Source organism: Rhamphochromis longiceps, linkage group LG4 (genome assembly GCF_057381845.1).
Source record: "Rhamphochromis longiceps isolate RC_006_pf linkage group LG4, R_longiceps_female_GT1.1, whole genome shotgun sequence".
In the NCBI taxonomy this organism is placed as follows: domain Eukaryota; kingdom Metazoa; phylum Chordata; class Actinopteri; order Cichliformes; family Cichlidae; genus Rhamphochromis; species Rhamphochromis longiceps.
In genome coordinates this window covers 23,473,844-23,492,115 of record NC_140560.1, presented here as the reverse complement: position 1 = coordinate 23,492,115, position 18,272 = coordinate 23,473,844, and the positions used below count along the sequence as shown (strand labels likewise).

The window sequence follows — 18,272 nt, the reverse complement described above, 5'->3', positions numbered from 1 at the left end:
TGTGATGGTTGTACAAGAGGTCATTTGTTTTGAGAAGAATTGGGTGTGGCTAGTCAAACTAGCGTGCAAATTACTTGTACCTACTCCAGGATATCTACAGCTTTTTCCCTATGCAAATGAGAAACCTGTTTATTATACTTTAAAAAAAAAAACTTCTCGGGGTGCACTTTGCATCACTCTCTGGTATGTGCATTACTTTCAACACTTTCTGTAACATATCTAACTCCACACATCTAAACTCAAGTTGCTAAAAAAAAAAAAAAAAAATTATTAATAGAATTACCTGAGTAAAAACACAGTACTTCAGAAATGAACTGGAGTGTTTGGAGTTTGATTGTTGTGTTCAAAATGTAAATATTATACTAAGACACTAAATGAGACTGTAGAAAAAAAACCCAGAATACGTCATCATGTGACCTGTGTCAGTGATGTGAGGGGACCACTCTTACATAGTGCAAAATACATATACTAGCAGAAGTTGTTGTAAGTGATTTTACGTTTTCTTATTTATTATTATTATTTAATATATTATTATTTATTTTAAAACGTTTTTTGTTTTCCTTTCTTTTTCTACTTAACCCCTTTAACTAATTGACATACAGACAACAATGAACCGAGACAGTTTCTACATTTAACAAACATCCAGTCCCTCTCATACACTCGTCATCAGACTCATTCACGTCTGTCTTTTTATTTTCTGTTTAATCTGAATCTTATTATTCTTTGTAATCCTGCTTATTGTTGGACTTCTCCTTTTGCCTGCTAACTTCATCCTCCATAACTGACCATTTTCGCATTAACTTTAAAAGCAGATGAGCACACACAAAAAATTTTTGTTCTGATGAATCTTTCCATATATGTAACTGCTCTACTGATCAGTTTAGGGAGTTGAAAGGTCTAGTATATAAAGGAGGAATGGTTTAATGGAAATTACAATTTATCTTTCAGTTTCGATTTTTGGTCATGGGTGATTTTGTGCAAAGAAAACTGACTGAATGGAAACTAAGTGAAAAAACAGAGACACTTGAAGGTGAATTGTTACATTTGTTTTGTTTAACATGTTTCATTTATTGTGGGTACATATATATATACTTATGTAACGCTAACTATGAAACATAAGAGCTACTAATAGAGCTTAAAATGTTGTTCCGTACTATAACATGGTCAGCCTAAATGTTGTCCATGTTTAGAGAGTAAAATATCACTTGTGGATTTTATACTTAATACACAAAATGTGTAAGCAAGAGTAAACTGTTAACACCTTGCTTAAAACAAAGAGAATTAACATGCATTTAATTCATACACCAATGCAGAACTCCTTTAAAAAAGTATTTCTGAACTAATTTTATGAATAATCTTTATTCCTACTGAACTGATGAGGAAAGTATGTATCATCTTGATGATCAAATCGAGAAATTGATCCCAAGAAATCGAGAAATTGATCCCAAGAGCTGGACCTAGAGTGAAATTAATTAATTAAATCCTTTCACATTTGTTACTTTTCATCTGAAAAATGTCACTTACGGTTAATGGTGATTTTCCATCAAATTTGATGTGTCAGAAGACTGAAAGAAGAAGAAAGGACATTTAAAATACAAACTTTTATGGGCATATCTTTGACATTCTGCTCATTCTTATATCAGCATCACCTTTACTGCATACTTATACCTACGTTGCCCATCACCCATGAACATGCACAGAGAACAAATTCTTTTTTTTCTTTTTTTTTTTCTTTTTTTTGTGTCCCGTTTGGATCTTTAGCCATCAGAATTGTTGTCTTAAGGCCAAGAAAGATGCCAAGCGGATTTATTTTACCAAGTGGATCATCATGGCCTTGCCATATTGGTCCATTTGATTGACCTTTATTATAATTATGAATTTATTTTATTTTCAGTTGCTACAAACGGGACAGACATGACTGGGGGATAGGACAGGGAGAAAGAATGAAAGAAAGAGAGGGAGAGAAATAAAAACCAAAGGGGAGAAGAGACGGTGAGAAGGGGGGAAGAAAGAAAAAAAAAGAAAAAAAGAAAAAAGAAAAACAAACAAAACACCTGGGTCACCTGTATGGAGAAAAAAAACAGAAGAGAAAGCAAACAACAAAGAGCAACATAATAAATAAAAGAAGCACCATCACAATAAACTAGCTAGAAGTAGATAACAGTAGATACTAAATAATAAACGATATTGTGCAGCACGCAAGATAGACAGCGCACAATGTGCTTTGAGGCAGCAGCCAAGAAAGGTGTAGTCCGCGTCTGTGAACACTCGTGTGCACACCTGTGTGCATACCTGTGTGGATCAGCATGCTTCTATTCCAAAGGTTTCTCCATGTAACGATCTGCTAGGGAGTGTGGGGAGCCATAGCCCCGTCCACCAGGGTATGAAGCAGGCATGGAGGAGATCCAGGCCCCAGATATCCAGAGGCCCCAGAGTACAAGTGTTAGAGTTTGTATTTTTGATTGTCATTTATGCTTAGAAATATTTACTTATATATGCTTAGAGTTTATAATTAGTTTTAGATTGGTAGAGGTTTGATCATACTTAATAGTCTGCAAACTTTGTGTGTATTAGAGAGCACACTGAGGGCACGAGAGTTCGTGCCTTGTCTTATTGTTTTACGGTAGGATTAACGTAGTTGCGTCTGTTCTAGTCTAAGTGCTTTTGTTTATAAATGAACTGCTGGACTTCCTCACGGTGTTATCTAGGATGAGGGGGGGTCTACTCTCTTCCTGACCAAGGATGTTTGTTGTGTGCCTTTGTGCGTATAGGACCCTTTGATCAGCAGTAACACACACACACACACACACACACACACACACACACACACACACACACCCACACACACATACGTGTTTTCATGATATATCAGTACGTATGACAAAAATGTGACAAATGGGAACGTGCCTTTCCGAAGGTCCTAGAGGCATGGGAATCTCAAAAAATTTGACCCATGCTTCCAGGAACACACCCATCTGTTGAGATTTTGGCTAGGGCTAAATTTTGGTCAAACCTGAATTTAATGCTACTTGTGAGGACACTGTCAGGTTTATGTGACTTATGAGTACCATAAGGTCACACACAGATATTTCATGTTTAGGTGAATTGTGAAGCCCATGGAAACACATAATTTTCAAGTATACATGACTTATAAGGACCAGGTAACGGTAGGTTCTGCATTTTTAGCTTGGCTCCTTTTGAGATTACAATATAATAGACATGGATGCACAATAGTAATGCTCACCAGTTGGGTAACTTCTGACAGAAATATCAGACATTTATGTGTTAATAAAACAGTAAATCTGAGCTGTGTAAAGACTTTAAAAAAAAAAGACATGGGTCAAATGTGGTCAGTTTACTTTTTAAGTCTTGATATTGTAATGCATTAATTCATTTTGTAGTGAATGTTCATGTGAATAAAAACGTGGAACATTATCTGCCTTTTTTATCATTTAATTGCAAAAAGCACCTGGCATAAACCACAGATTTATGAGTAAGAACAATGCAATACAGAAAACTGCAATACTGACATAACTGTGAAAGTAACAAAGTATCTCTCTTGCTTGTTTCTTTTTTTCTTGCATCTTTCTTTTAATGCTATGATCCTGTTGTGGCTGTAGTACCTTATGACAACCCAGTCTCTGCCTTTCAGAGCTGCCGGCTCTGCTTGGAGGCAGCAGTCACATTCCTTTTTACCTGGTACTTTGCAGCTTTTTATGAAGTGAAACGTGCCGCTCAGCAACCTTCACTTCATCATTTGTCCACTTGCTTCTCACCGTCCCAGCTGTCATAAATGGAAACAAAAGAAAATTTCTTAATGTGAATGCAAGAAAAGATAGAAAATATTCTAGTTTATAATGTGAATACAAAATGTTCTTAAACCTTGCTTTCTACTGGAGCACTTTAAAGGAGCAATAAGCACAATTCATCATACTTAGGTTGAAGGAATTAAAAATGACTATGTGAAGAACTAGAGGTGTAATTACATCTGGAGTACAGCATGAAGTCACAATCCCTCTCTCTGTGTTGATCTCCAGCCATAGACTTTGGTTTGGTTCACAGGCAGTGCAAAACAGCACACCTAGCAGTGAAAAGATATTGCTTATTGCTCCTTTAAGGATGCTTGGAATGAACCATTTGAAGTGCTGTGTTCTGCTGGGAATCAAATAAGATGAAATGATTTATGATAAAAGCTCTGAATAGTGTCATGTCTGAAAACAAACTTATTCTTTGATCACAAGTATATTAACCTAAAACATTTTGTATTTGGGTGCCTTTACCCCTTCTTGGTGAAGTGTTGCTAATGTTTTTGTTGTCCAGGGTGATTGAGGCAGAGGTGCCCTTCATGTTGTCCAGGGCAGCTGAGTAAAGCGTGTGGCTTGGAACCCCCGGAATACTTGGTCCTTGAGCCTTTGAAAAGTAACAGTGAAATATGAGAATCAATGCATGCAATAGGTCTGTTTGCTTTTTTCTCTGCATTGTAGGCAAAGTCAGCGTTGGGCAGTGTGTAATTCTACATTAAGGGGCTAAGGGGCGATCGTGGCTCAAGAGTTGTAATCAGAAGGTTGCCGGTTCGAGCCCCAGCTCCGACAGTCTCGGTCGTTGTGTCCTTGGGAAAGACACTTCACCTGTTGCCTACTGGTGGTGGTCAGAGGGCCCGGTGGCGCCAGTGTCCGGCAGCCTCGCCTCTGTCAGTGCGCCCCAGGGTGGCTGTGGCTACAATGTAGCTGCCATCACCAGTGTGTGAATGTCTGTGTGAATGGGTGGATGACTGGATGTGTAAAGTGCTTTGGGGTCCTTAGGGACTAGTAAAGCGCTATATAAATATAGGATATTTACCATTTGATATGAATATTTTACATGTGAACATAATCTACTAATAATACTCATCACAGTGTGATTGTTTGAAATCGGATAGAGTGTTATTATCTTCATGACAAACATCCCTGCTGTTCAGTTTCAATGTAACACAAACTAGAGTTGTTGGTTCTACCAATTGAGAAAGGCTAAAAAAAACAAACAAATTCATGTCCTTCACAGCTTAAAACAATCTGAGGACAATGTAACACAGAAATATCAAATTTAGTAGGAATAAAGATCAAGCTGATGCTTTAAAGGCAAAGTTAGGACTAACAAATGATATGCCAATTTCTTTCTCCTAAGATGTTCACAAACAAGTAATGCTAATGTTGAATATGGGAAACTTTCAATCAAACTGATTATTTTAATATAATAAAAGGGCACTTAATTTATGCACTAGGCCCAACTGACACATATACTTGATGCCAAATAAAAAAAAAAAAAGTGTAACCTGTTGGAAGAATGAAGTGGGTGTGTCACTCACCAATTGGTCTGAAGGAGGTCGAGACAGGACCTCGGCACTTGGTGTCTGCAACAAAAGACAACAATATAACGTCAGAAACATTCTCTAGTATAAATCCCGACTATTTAATTAACTACAGATCATATTTGTATCAGTGAATATTATTACAGAAGGATCTGACTTCCTTATACCAGATTCTATAGAAACTTAACACTGTACGGTTCTGCTACCCAACGATATGAGGACAGTGTAACACACACTAGAGTTGTTGGTCCTACCACATGAGGAAGGCAACTGAAACACACTCCTGTCCTTCACAGCTTAAAACAATATGAGGACAGTGTAACACACACACTACAATCACTGGTCCTACCATATGAGGACTTCTACTTAAACACACTCCTGTCCTTCACAGCTTAAAACAATATGAGGACATGACGACTGAACACATGTAGAGTTCACATTCCTGACTTCTAACTTCTCCTGCTGTTGTCAATAAAAGCTCTAAACCCAACACTGATGTACAGCTATCTATTTCCCCAGAAATTAAATCATGTAAACTGATCAGCGGGAGCTTATTTTGACAAAAACATGTGTAAAACGACAAAAATATCAAATTTTGTCAGAATAAAGATCAAGCTGATGCTTTAAGGGAAAGTTTGGACTAACAAATGGTATAGACAATTACTTTATCCTAATGCTAATGTTGGTTTTGGTTAACTTCGACTAAAACTGATTGTTTTAGTACAATTAAAGTGCATTTCATTTATGCACTAGACCCAACTGACACATATACTTGATGCCAAATACAAAAAAATAATGTGTAACCTGTTGGAAGAACAGGTTACACAGCGAAAAAAGGGACCCGCTTGGGTAACTTTGGATTTTTGATTCTCAATATATCAGTCATTTTAAAGACTAGTTGCATGAAACTTGGCCAGGATGTGTGTTTTAGGATTATTTTTGAAATTCAATGATCCCCTCTATGGTGTGGTGTATAGTAAAGAAGATTCACATATGTACTACCTCCTTTTACCCTTGTATCCGTTTGGGCCCCATTGACTCCCATTATAATCACATATTTTCGATATACTGTAATCCTGACATGCGATAATGCCTTTCTCGTGAATACCTAATGGATCTAAGCCTCAGCCTTCAAAATAAAGGAAAAATAGGTTTTGGATCAAATGAGCACAATATTAGGTACAGCACCACCATAGACATTTTCAGTGCTTTTGAATGGAGGACATGGTTATCTTACTATGCAAAATACATGACAATAAAACAGCTGATCACCATAAAATAGTCTTGATGTAGTGGAACTGATATAAGAGAGTGGTGTGAATGTGATTGAGAATATATATATATACTGTGTGTGTCGGTCACAAACAAAACGGCCCGTAGAGCCGCCTCCTTGAAGTGAACAACGGGAGCCTGCTCCGTTTTTTTCTCCTTTCTCTAAACCTCTGTCAATGTTATTTTGCTTCACTTTGCACATGAGCCTTGTTTTTGCCCTCAGCAGAGAGGGGAGGGGTGCAAAAGCAGCCACGTGTTTGTTGAGCAGAGGGGGGAGGGGTGCAAAAGCAGCCACGTGTTTGCAGAGCAGAGGGGGGAGGGGTGCAAAAACAGCCACCTGTTTGCTGAGCAGAGGGGGGGAGGGGCAGTCGTTACTCTCCCAGTGGCATCTCAACAGAGCCGGAGGGAGAGAGAGAGATCGTTTTGGATGCAAGTGCACACTTGAAGTCTGTGAGAATAGTTTGCAGCCTTGTCTTACTAGTCATTTCTGCACAGACGCCACTAAATGCACAGACTCGCGCACACACAACACGAAGCGCACGGTCAATTTAGGGGAGCTTGGAAGCTGTGCTCATCGTGCAAACAGCGCGTTATTATCGTAACGGCTGCAAAAGTTAGGATATGTCCTGTCTGCAACATCCATCTTCACCTGTTGGAAGAATGAAGTGGGTGTGTCACTCACCAATTGGTCTGAAGGAGGTTGAGACAGGACCTCGGCACCTGGTGTCTGCAACAAAAGACAACAATATAACGTCAGAAACATTCTCTAGTATAAATCCTGACTATTTAATTAACTACAGATCATATTTGTATCAGTGAATATTATTACAGAAGGATCTGACTTCCTTATACCAGATTCTATAGAAACTTAACACTGTACGGTTCTGCTACCCAACGATATGAGGACAGTGTAACACACACTAGAGTTGTTGGTCCTACCACATGAGGAAGGCAACTGAAACACACTCCTGTCCTTCACAGCTTAAAACAATATGAGGACAGTGTAACACACACACTACAATCACTGGTCCTACCATATGAGGACTTCTACTTAAACACACTCCTGTCCTTCACAGCTTAAAACAATATGAGGACAGTGTAACACACACACTACAATCACTGGTCCTACCATATGAGGACTTCTACTTAAACACACTCCTGTCCTTCACAGCTTAAAACAATATGAGGACAGTGTAACACACACACTACAATCACTGGTCCTACCATATGAGGACTTCTACTTAAACACACTCCTGTCCTTCACAGCTTAAAACAATATGAGGACAGTGTAACACACACACTACAATCACTGGTCCTACCATATGAGGACTTCTACTTAAACACACTCCTGTCCTTCACAGCTTAAAACAATATGAGGACAGTGTAACACACACACTACAATCACTGGTCCTACCATATGAGGACTTCTACTTTCCTGTTGGAGGTTGAGACACGACAGAGGGACAGCAGGGTAGTAGCTTGCACAAATGATTCTATTGACACAACAGGGAAGTGAGATTAATGAACTGAACGCAACAGACTCTTTCAAAATAAAACAGGAAACATGGCATGAAAATACAAACGTGGTAATATACAGCCCTAACATAAACTCCTTAAAACGATATTAATAACGTTAAGCCAAACTCAACTAACCCGCCATTAAACATACGAAACTCAAAAACCTTAGAATAATATCAGAAACGCTGGGCCAGAGACCCAGACCGTGAGCAAATAACTATAACATTATTGATTTGTGCTGAATAAGAAAACATTAATATTATCATTTAAATCCCCCCAAGCATATCTTGTGTTGAAAAAAAAAAGTGTGTTGCAGTTAGCTACACTGAGCTTAGACTGACTGTCTCTGCAGTTGAAGATGCAGAGCACATGCAAGGCCGCAGGTCCCTTTAACTCCGGTGGGAATTTAAAAACAGTTAAATTTAACTTCTAATATCTATTGTTAAAGATAAATCTTAAGTAATTTTTTAGCATTTATCATCATTCACCACTTTCAATTTGTTCAAATCGGTTGTGTATTGTTTTAATTCCGTTTAACTAACCTTAATTAGCTTGTTAAACATACAACTTTACCTCGCGGAGCTTGCGTCGACGCATGGATATCAAAGGTAAATACATACCTCAAGATAAATCTCTCCTGAGTGCTGAAGGTCCCGGATGTGCCGTTCACGCAGAGCTCCGGCGAGTTTGTATCTTGCCGTGACCAGCAGCTCTTTGGTTGACGCTTTCGAACAATCAGATGCATCTTTACTCACTTTTTGACCAATCAGAGACGTCGTTCTATGCTCCACTGACGAAATGCTGCATCCTCTCACCAGCCACCGGTCTCTCCTCGTCCATTTAACAACAAAAACACAGGAACACGTGCTGGATTTGAGGTAGGAACACTTGAGAACTGTCACAATGTTTTGCAAACTGCTGTTACAGTTAATTTCGTTCCGTTAATTTGTTTGGTTCCTATTCTGAAGTAACACTTAATACACATGGGGTTAGCTTGCTGGTCTAGTTTAAGTTAGCATGGGCATGCTGTTCACTGATAGAGTAAGGCTAAAATTGTCCTGATATTGTCAGTGTGTTATCATAAACATGCAGCACCCCTAGACCCCCAAGTTAAAATACAGATAATAGATAAGCAATTTAAGAAAATAAGTATAATGTGTATAATAAATGATTTTACTGTCACTTTCCTGGGTCTGTTGACCCAGCGTTGTAAGTTTTAGTTTGTTTAGATGTCGATGTTTATTTATAAGTTCTTTAGGTTTGCTAAGTTCATTTGTTTATTAGATTACCCTTGTGATGTCTGTTTTATTGGGAAAGTCTTTGTCCTATATGCAGTGAGTCTAGTTTTGTTTCCCCTTGTCCCAGCTGTTCCTCATCCCCTCATTATCTCTCTGTGTACTTGCAGTGGCTTGCAAAAGTATTCGTCCCTCTTTTCCACATTTTGTCACATTACTGCCACAAACACAAATTGTCATGGTCCTGGGTCGGTGACCCAGCGCTTTTAGTTTATTATTATTATGATGATGATGATGATGATTATTATTGTTTGAGTTCTATGTGTTATATTTGGTCTGCCTCTGAGTCTGCGTCTGTGTCTCTGTCTATGCTGTCACCCCGTCTGTTTGTGAATCTGTCTGTTTAGTTCTGTGTCTTGTTTGGTTCCCCGTGTCTGAGTTTCCTGTTTTATTGTGAAGGTCTCTGTCTGATGTGAGTGTGTTCAGTTTACGTTTCCCCTGTCCCGTCAGCTCTGATTCCTCCCAGCCGTGTTGCCCTCCTGTCTCTCATCCCCTGATTACTGGTGTGTGTATTTAAGCCCTGTGTGTTCTCCTGCCTGTTACTCGGTGTCCTGCTCGGCGGCTGCCGCGCATCCCTTTGTCGTATGCACCCAGGTCTGTTATTTTAGTTCTTCCCAGTTTAGGTGTCTTCAGTTATTTGTCATGCCCCACTGCTTGTTTGCCACTACACCTTGTAAATAAACTTCACTAGCATTTTCATCCACTGCTTGCATCTTGGGTCCTCCTTCCTCCACACCACACGGCTCGCCTTCCCAGCCGTGACACAAATCAATTTTAATGGAATCCAATTGCAGCAAAAGGTGGTTCTACAAAGTATTGACTCAGGGGGCTGAATAATTGCGCACACCCCACTTTTCAGTTATTTATTTGTAAAAAATGTTTGGAATCATGTATGATTTTTGTTCCACTTCTCACGTGTACACCACTTTGTATTGGTCTTTCACGTGGAATTCCAATAAAATTGATTCATGTTTGTGGCTGTAATGTGCCAAAATGTGGGAAAGTTAAAGGGGGCCAAATACTTTTGCAAGCCACTGTAAGTCCTGTCCTCATTTATTCAGTGTCAGGTCATCTGTTGTCTTTGGTGCCACGTTTCCATGTTCCAGGTATCTTTGTATCCATGTCAGGTTTCATGGTTTGTTTGTTTTTTTTAATAAAAAATATTTTCCCCAGGTTAGGTTATTGTTTAGCTTCACCTCTGCCTTTTGTTTTGTAATCTTTTAATTTAATTAAATTTTATTTATATAGCGCCAAATCACAACAACAATCGCCTGAAGGCGCTTTATATTGTACAGTAGATCACACAATAATAGATACAGAGAAAAACCCAACAATCATAGGACCACCTATGAGCAAGCGCTTTGGCGACAGTGGGAAGGAAAAACTCCCAGCAGAACCAGGCTCAGGGAGCGGCGGGCATCTGCTGTGACCAGTTGGGGTGAGAAAAGGAAGACAGGACAAAGACATGCTGTGGATTAATAACAAGTATGATTCAGTGCAGAGAGGTCTATTAACACACAGTGAGTGAGAAAGGTGACTGGAAAGGAAAAAACTCAGTGCTTCATGGGAATCCCCCGGCTGCCTACGTCTATTGCAGCACAACTAAGGGAGGATCCAGGGTCACCTGATCCAGCCCTAACTATATGCTTTAGCAAAAAGGAAAGTTTGAAGCCTAATCTTAAAAGTAGAGATTAATAAATGGCTTGCTTTCTGTTAATATTCAAATTTTCTTTCACGTTCCTTTGTGTCAGCATTTTGGGTCCACTCCTCAAATTCATACATATGTCTAACCGTTTTTCCCCACTCGGCGACACACCCGTCGGGGGTCAAACTCTGGTAATTGGCAATTCTGTTCTCAGACATGTGAAGCTAGAGACACCGGAAACCATAGTCAATTGTCTTCCAGGGGCCAGAGCAGGCGACATTGAAGGAAATTTAAAACTGCTGGCTAAGGGTAAACGTAAATTCAGTAAAATCATAATTCACGTCGGCAGTAATGACACCCGGTTACGCCAATCGGAGGTCACTAAAATCAATATTGAATCGGTGTGTAACTTTGCCAAAACAATGTGGGACTCTGTAGTTTTCTCTGGTCCCCTCCCCAATCAGACCAGGAGTGACATGTTTAGCCGCATGTTCTCCTTAAATTGCTGGCTGTCTGAGTGGTGTCCCAGAAACGATGTGGGCTTCATAGATAATTGGCAAACCTTCTGGAGGAAACCTGGTCTTATAAGGAGAGACGGCAGCTCTCATTTCTAGAAATATGGACAAATTAATTAAACCCCCCATAATATGACTATCCAGAGTTGGGACCAGGAAGCAGAGTTGCAGTCTTACACGCCTCTCTGCAGCTTCTCTCCTCCTGCTACCCCCCCCAAAAAACCCATCTCCATAGAGACTGTGTCAGCTTCCAAAAAGACAAAAAACAAACTAAAAACCAGCAACAAACAACTTAAACATAAACAATTACAAAGAAAGAACAATACAGTATCCACATCTGAACCAAAGAGTAAAACAGTGAAATGTGGATTATTAAATATTAGGTCTCTCTCCTCCAAGTCTCTGTTAGTACATGACTTAATAATTGATCAACAAATCGATTTACTCTGCCTTACAGAAACCTGGTTTTAGCAGGATGATTATGTTAGTTTAAATGAATCAACACCCCCGAGTCATTCTAACTACCAGAAACCTCGAAGCACAGGCCGAGGGGGCGGTGTGGCAGCAATTTTTCACACCAGCCTATTAATTAATGAAAGACCAAGACAGACTTTTAATTCATTTGAAAGCCTGATGCTTAACATTGTCCACCCCAGCTGAAAAATTTTAGAAACCAGTCTTATTTGTTATCATCTATTGTCCACCTGGGCCTTACACAGAGTTTCTGTCTGATTTCTCAGACTTTTTATCTGATTTAGTGCTCAGCTCAGATAAAATAATTATTGTGGGTGATTTTAACATCCATGTAGATGCTAAAAATGACAGCCTCAACATGGCATTTAATCTGTTATTAGACTCAATTGGCTTCTCTCAAAATGTAAAAGAACCCACCCACCACTTTAATCACACTCTAGATCTTGTTTTTAACATATGGCATAGAAACTGAACATTTAACAGTGTTTCCTGAAAACCCTCTCCTGTCTGATCATTTCCTGATAACATTTACATTTACAATAATTGATTACACAGCAGTGGAGAGTAGACTTTATCACAGATGTCTTTCTGAAAGCGCTGTAACTAGGTTTAAGAATGTAATCCACCCACTGTTATCATCTTCAATGACCTGTACCAACACAGAGCAGAGCAGCTATCTGAACGCTACCCCAACAGAGGTCAATTATCTTGTTAATAATAATTTTACCTCCTCACTACATATGACTCTGGATACTGTAGCTCCTGTGAAAACTAAGGTCTCAGATCAGAAGTACCTGACTCTGTGGTATAATTCTCAAACACGTACCCTAAAGCAGATGACTCGTAAGCTGGAGAGGAAATGGCGTGTCACAAATTTAGAGGATCATCATAATTGGAGAAATATTTTGCTGATTTATAAGAAAGCCCCCCGCAAAGCCAGAACATCTTACTATTTGTCACTGATTGAAGACAATAAGAACAACCCCAGGTTTCTCTTCAGCACTGTAGCCAGGCTGACAAACAGTCAGAGCTCTTTTGAGCCAACCATCGTTAACTAGTAATGACTTCATGAACTTCTTCACAAATAAAATTCTTATCATTAGAGAAAAAAATTACCAATAATCATCCCACAGATGTAACATTATCTACAGCTACTTTTAGTACCGTTGATGTTAAGTTAGACTCTTTTTCTCCAATTGATCTTTCTGAGTTAACTTCTATAATTACTTCCTCCAATCCTCCGTGTCTTTTAGACCCCATTCCTACAAAACTGCTCAAAGAAGTCCTGCCATTAATTAATGCTTCAATCTTAAATATGATCAACCTATCTCTAATAATCGGCTATGTACCACAGGCCTTCAAGCTGGCTGTAGTTAAACCTTTACTCAAAAAGCCATCTCTAGACCCAGCAGTCTTAGCTAATTATAGGCCAATCTCCAACCTTCCTTTCATATCAAAAATCCTTGAAAGAGTAGTTGTCAAACAGCTAACAGATCATCTGCAGAGGAATGGCTTATTTGAAGAGTTTCAGTCAGGTTTCAGGTTTCAGGTTTCAGGTCCTGATTGTTACCCAGTGTTTTCTGTTTAAGTTCTACTTCCTGATTATTAGTTACTCATGGTTTTGTTCTCTTGATGTTATTTGTTGTTCTGCCTTCTAGTTTAAGTCAGTGTCTTCCTTGTGTTCCATGTGTCATATTCCTTCAGTCTGTCTCTCAGTGTCAAGTCCGTGTCTTTGTGAATTGTCTTTTGTTTCCAGTTTTATTTTGATAGTCCCAGCCCTACGTGCAGTGGGTCTAGTTTTGCTTCCCCTTCTCTCATTAGTTCTAATTTCTCCCAGGTGTGTTTCCATCCTGTCTCCAGTTCCCTGATTATTTACCAGTGTGTATTTAAGCCCTGTGTTTGCTCTGTGTGGTGTTGTACCCTCTCTTTGTGCTGTGGTTCTCTTGTCACGTTTTAAGCCTGTGTTGCCTTGTGTTTAGTTTCCAGTGCCAGTTTAGCTTAGATTGCTGTGATTCCTAAAATCAGACCAAGAGTAAAGTTTATAAAAAGAATATTACAGGTAATTTTAAAAAACAAACAAAAAACAGCCAAATCCTGGAATATAAAGCCATTAAAATTTTCCTAATATAAACACGTTTCACACACATGAAGCCATTCATAGATCACTCCTAAAAATTATTTTGCTTGGTTTGCTCGTCTGATGCTGTGACAAGGCCACTTCTCCAGAATTGCAAACCACTCAATGGAGAATTTGCTGGTGACTGGTGTTTACACCCTGGCACAGTGGTAGCACAAAGCTCTGTATCTGTGAGGTCACAGCGATATGATGAAATGAAACAAACATCAAGATTAACAAATATGTGTGTTGAAAATGTAAGAGAGGCTGAAAAGAACACATCAAAGTACGGAGTAAAATAAGTATCCTTGCTTTCCAGACTTCCTTTGTTTGACATTGTGTTTCCTTGTGTGGATTTGTACCCTAATATTTGCACTCAGTTTTAGTTGGTGTGTGTGTCTTTGGTTTAAATGCATGTAGGTACAACAGCAGTCTTCACATGTTAAGGCCTGCATCAGCAATGAGCACATCTATATAGTCTTCATAGCTGCTGTTGATATCCCAGGATAGGGATACCATATCATTTGCACAGATAATAACTTGTTTGCACGCATAATAAATGGTGTTGGTGGTGGGTGTGCAAGAGGTCGTTGGTTTTGAGGAAAATTAGGAGTGGGTATTCAAGCTAGTGTGCAAATCACTTCTACCTGTAGCATTCCAGCCGGACTTTATTCAGACGATGCACTCAATGATCATTACGGATGGACCATGGTGGGGTATTCCAACCCATTTATTCACAAATTGCCATAGACACATCGTAAGAGCTGTAATCATAACATAAAACAAATAAACATTCACTTGATATAACCACGTTTCTGTTATGCTAATCAATTCACAGAAAAGGCACAGGAGGTGCTAGCATCAGCCTGCTAGATCGCTCATAAACTTATTAACAATCAAGTAATACATTTACAAATTGTCCGAAATGTAAACAACAAGTACAACACACAAACATACCTGTTCGCCTTCCAGCTAGATGCTAATTTTAAGATGGATGGAAAACGATAACCTTCTCATTAATCCTTTCTGCGGCAAGCAGTTGCGGTACGATCTTCCTTCCCGGAAGTTGCCCGTTCCGAATTTCAAAATAAGAGTTTAATCTATATTATAAGGTATAATTCGTTCAGGGATTTAACTATTTGAAAACTATCAAATAAACAAATAATCTGGGTCATTTACACTCCCACCAAATCATTAGTGTTCAAAAACATAACTCCATAAACATAGGAAGAAAGAACACAATGATTTCATAATACAAATAATGACCAAACAACAGAAGCATAGTATGCAAGGAATGGACTAGTCACCTTCCAACAATAAGACTAGTTTTTGAACTGGCCGTTCGAGCACTGACCGCTTAGTAAGACGTTCACCATTTTTGCCAAGTTTCCTGTCACCTAGACAGAGCTTCACTCTCCTAACCAGTCCATCTCTGTCCATTGTAGTCTCTACGACTCTTCCCAACCTCCATTCATTTCTGGGCAAGTCTTCATCCTTCATTATGACTATATCCCCGATCTGCAGGTTTCTCTTTGGGGTGTGCCAGCGTTGTCTAAAGGCAATGTTGGCTAAGTACTCTTTCTGCCAACGGCTCCAGAACTGCTCGGCCAAATATTGTACGTGGCGCCATCTCTTTCCTGCACTGTAGAGAGGCCGATTGACTTATCCTTGTTGATCCTTCGAAGAATGCGAGCCACTGCACAGATGGCGCGAGTCCAGGATGAGAACTTTGCCAGCCGATAAGTAAGAGAATCTTGTTCTACAGTTTCCGTGTTTAGAGTCCGTGTTTCCTTAACTTCTGGATCTCCGACTGACAGTTCCGGAGCCACCTCTTCTGAGAGGTCAACTCCCTTTTCCCATAGAAATGCAGGGCCGGTAAACCAGTCCGATGATATTAGCTCATGGACAAAACAACCTCTAGAAGCACGATCCGCAGGATTCTGGTCAGTAGGGACGTATCTCCATTGCCTTTGATTCGTGTAGAGATGTATCTTCTGGATACGGTTGGCTACGAATGTATGAAAACGTCGAGCCTCATTATTGATGTACCCTAGTACAACCTTGGAATCGGTCCAAAAATGCTCTTCAATGTCCGCATATCCAAGTTCTTCCTTCAAAACATTGCTGGTTTTCACAGAGATGACTGCAGCCGTCAACTCTAATCTTGGGATCGTGGTGACCTTTGTTGGGGCGACGCGAGATTTGGCCATGACTAAAGCACAGTGGATGTCTCCTTCTTCATTGCTAAGCCTTAGATATGAACACTGTCCATAGCCAGTAGTGCTTGCGTCGGAGAAGTGATGTAACTCACGTTTAATAACCCTTCCGAAATCTGCCGGGGCATAACTTCGGGGTATATTTATCCTCTCCAAGTTGTTGAGGTCGTTTTTCCATTTCTCCCACCGTGGACGAAGTTCGTTGGTTAGAGGGTCGTCCCAACCTGTTCCATGGCAGCACATCTGCTGCAGCACTTCCTTTCCAATGAGCAAAAAGGGGGCTATGAGACCCAAGGGATCGTACAGGGATGCAACAATGGACAATATGCCTCGACGTGTTGCAGGCTGTTCCTTAAGGTTGGTGCTGATCTTCAGGCAGTCTGATTCGACGTGCCATTGGATACCCAACGCTCTCTCTGAAGGTAAGTTATCAAAGGCAAGGTTGAGGTCTTTAATGTCTGATGCACGTTCAGTTGCTGGTATGCTTACCAGGACAGCTTTGTCATTGGACACAAACTTGTGGAGCCTAAGACCACCCAGGGCACAAAGTTTTCTGGCTTCTTCTGCTAACTTGATAGCCTTCTCTGAGCTGTCTGTACTTGTGACTCCATCGTCGACATAGAAATTTCTCAGAATGAACTGAGAGCCTAATGGGTATCGGTCTTTATTTTCTGTAGCCAAATGCTTCAATCCGTAGTTCGCACAGCCGAGCGCCTCATCATCAAAGATCTGCAGAGACAAACATATTCGGAGGAAGTGCGGCTACTGAAGAAAGGTTGTCAGCTGCCACCTCATAACAAGCTACATCACCTCAACCCCTTCTTGGACAACAATGGTGTGATTAAGGTGGGAGGTCGACTCCGTGATTCAAACCTTCCTCTCTCAGTTAAACACCCTACCATCATTCCAAAGGAACATCATGTTACAAGGATGATCATAGCATACTGTCATGAAGAAGTCAAACATCAAGGCAAGGGAATGACTCTCAGTGCAATTAGGACAAGAGGTTACTGGATACCAGGAATTGGCAGGACGGTTGCATCCTATCTTCGCCGATGTGTAGTTTGTCGGAAGCTTCGGAGACGGACAGAAGAACAGAAAATGGCCGATCTCCCTCCAGAGCGAGTAAATCCATCTCCACCCTTTACCTACTGTGGAATGGATTGCTTTGGACCCTTCTATAGCAAGCAAGGACGTAGTGTGCGAAAACGATAACCTTCTCATTAATCCTTTCTGCGGCAAGCAGTTGCGGTACGATCTTCCTTGCCGGAAGTTGCCCGTTCCGAATTTCAAAATAAGAGTTTAATCTATATTATAAGGTATAATTCGTTCAGGGATTTAACTATTTGAAAACTATCAAATAAACAAATAATCTGGGTCATTTACACTACCTGCTCCCGGATATCAACAGCAACTTTCTGCCTATGCAAATAAGAAACCAGTTTATTAAAAAAAAAAAAAAAAAAAAACCTTCAGGGTGTGCAACTTGGCTTCACTCTCTGGTATCTGCATTACTTTCAACACCTTCTATAACATATCTAACTCCACACATCTAAACTCAAGTTGCTAGAATGATTTTTTTTTCTATTTCTTCTAATCAACATGAATTTACAGATTTATCTGAGTAATGACGCAGTGTTTAAGATCTGCTGTTCTGTTGCGTAACACAAAATATGTCACCATGTGATCTGTGTCAGTGGTGGGAGGGGACTATTCATACATAGTGCAAAATACACAGAAGAAACAGACTTCAGTTCAGTAGAAGAGACCACATGTAAGTAGATACTGAATCAGTCTATTATATTTGTCATTGTCCTGGGTCTTAGTCCCAGCATTTTTTGTTGTTGTTATGAACTCACGGTTCTTTTTCTTCA

At 39.9% G+C, this 18,272-nt stretch overlaps 1 protein-coding gene and 1 long non-coding RNA gene across 5 annotated transcripts; both read right to left on the bottom strand.

Moving 5' to 3' along the window:
* Nucleotides 1-3,501: 3,501 nt before the first annotated feature.
* On the bottom strand, nt 3,502-8,985 carry LOC146671625 (uncharacterized). 4 transcript variants are annotated; one of them, XM_085403909.1, is made up of 7 exons: nt 8,758-8,985; nt 8,034-8,112; nt 7,302-7,346; nt 5,345-5,389; nt 4,281-4,410; nt 3,987-4,081; nt 3,522-3,784 (listed from the first exon to the last, which is right to left on the bottom strand). In XM_085403909.1, exons 1-7 carry the CDS (start codon nt 8,880-8,882, stop codon nt 3,773-3,775), a joined length of 531 nt encoding a protein of 176 aa, XP_085260035.1. In that variant the 5' UTR covers nt 8,883-8,985; the 3' UTR covers nt 3,522-3,772. The 4 variants fall into 4 exon arrangements, with proteins under 4 accessions (XP_085260038.1, XP_085260035.1, XP_085260037.1 ...); XM_085403911.1 differs by having other exon boundaries at nt 3,523-3,784; nt 7,302-7,349; nt 8,058-8,112; XM_085403912.1 differs by lacking the exon at nt 5,345-5,389 and having other exon boundaries at nt 3,502-3,784.
* Nucleotides 8,986-14,889: 5,904 nt separating this feature from the next.
* LOC146671624 (uncharacterized) lies at nt 14,890-15,265 on the bottom strand. The gene is made up of 2 exons (XR_014911481.1): nt 15,140-15,265; nt 14,890-14,946 (listed from the first exon to the last, which is right to left on the bottom strand). It is a non-coding gene; the product is annotated as an uncharacterized LOC146671624 (long non-coding RNA).
* Nucleotides 15,266-18,272: the final 3,007 nt, after the last annotated feature.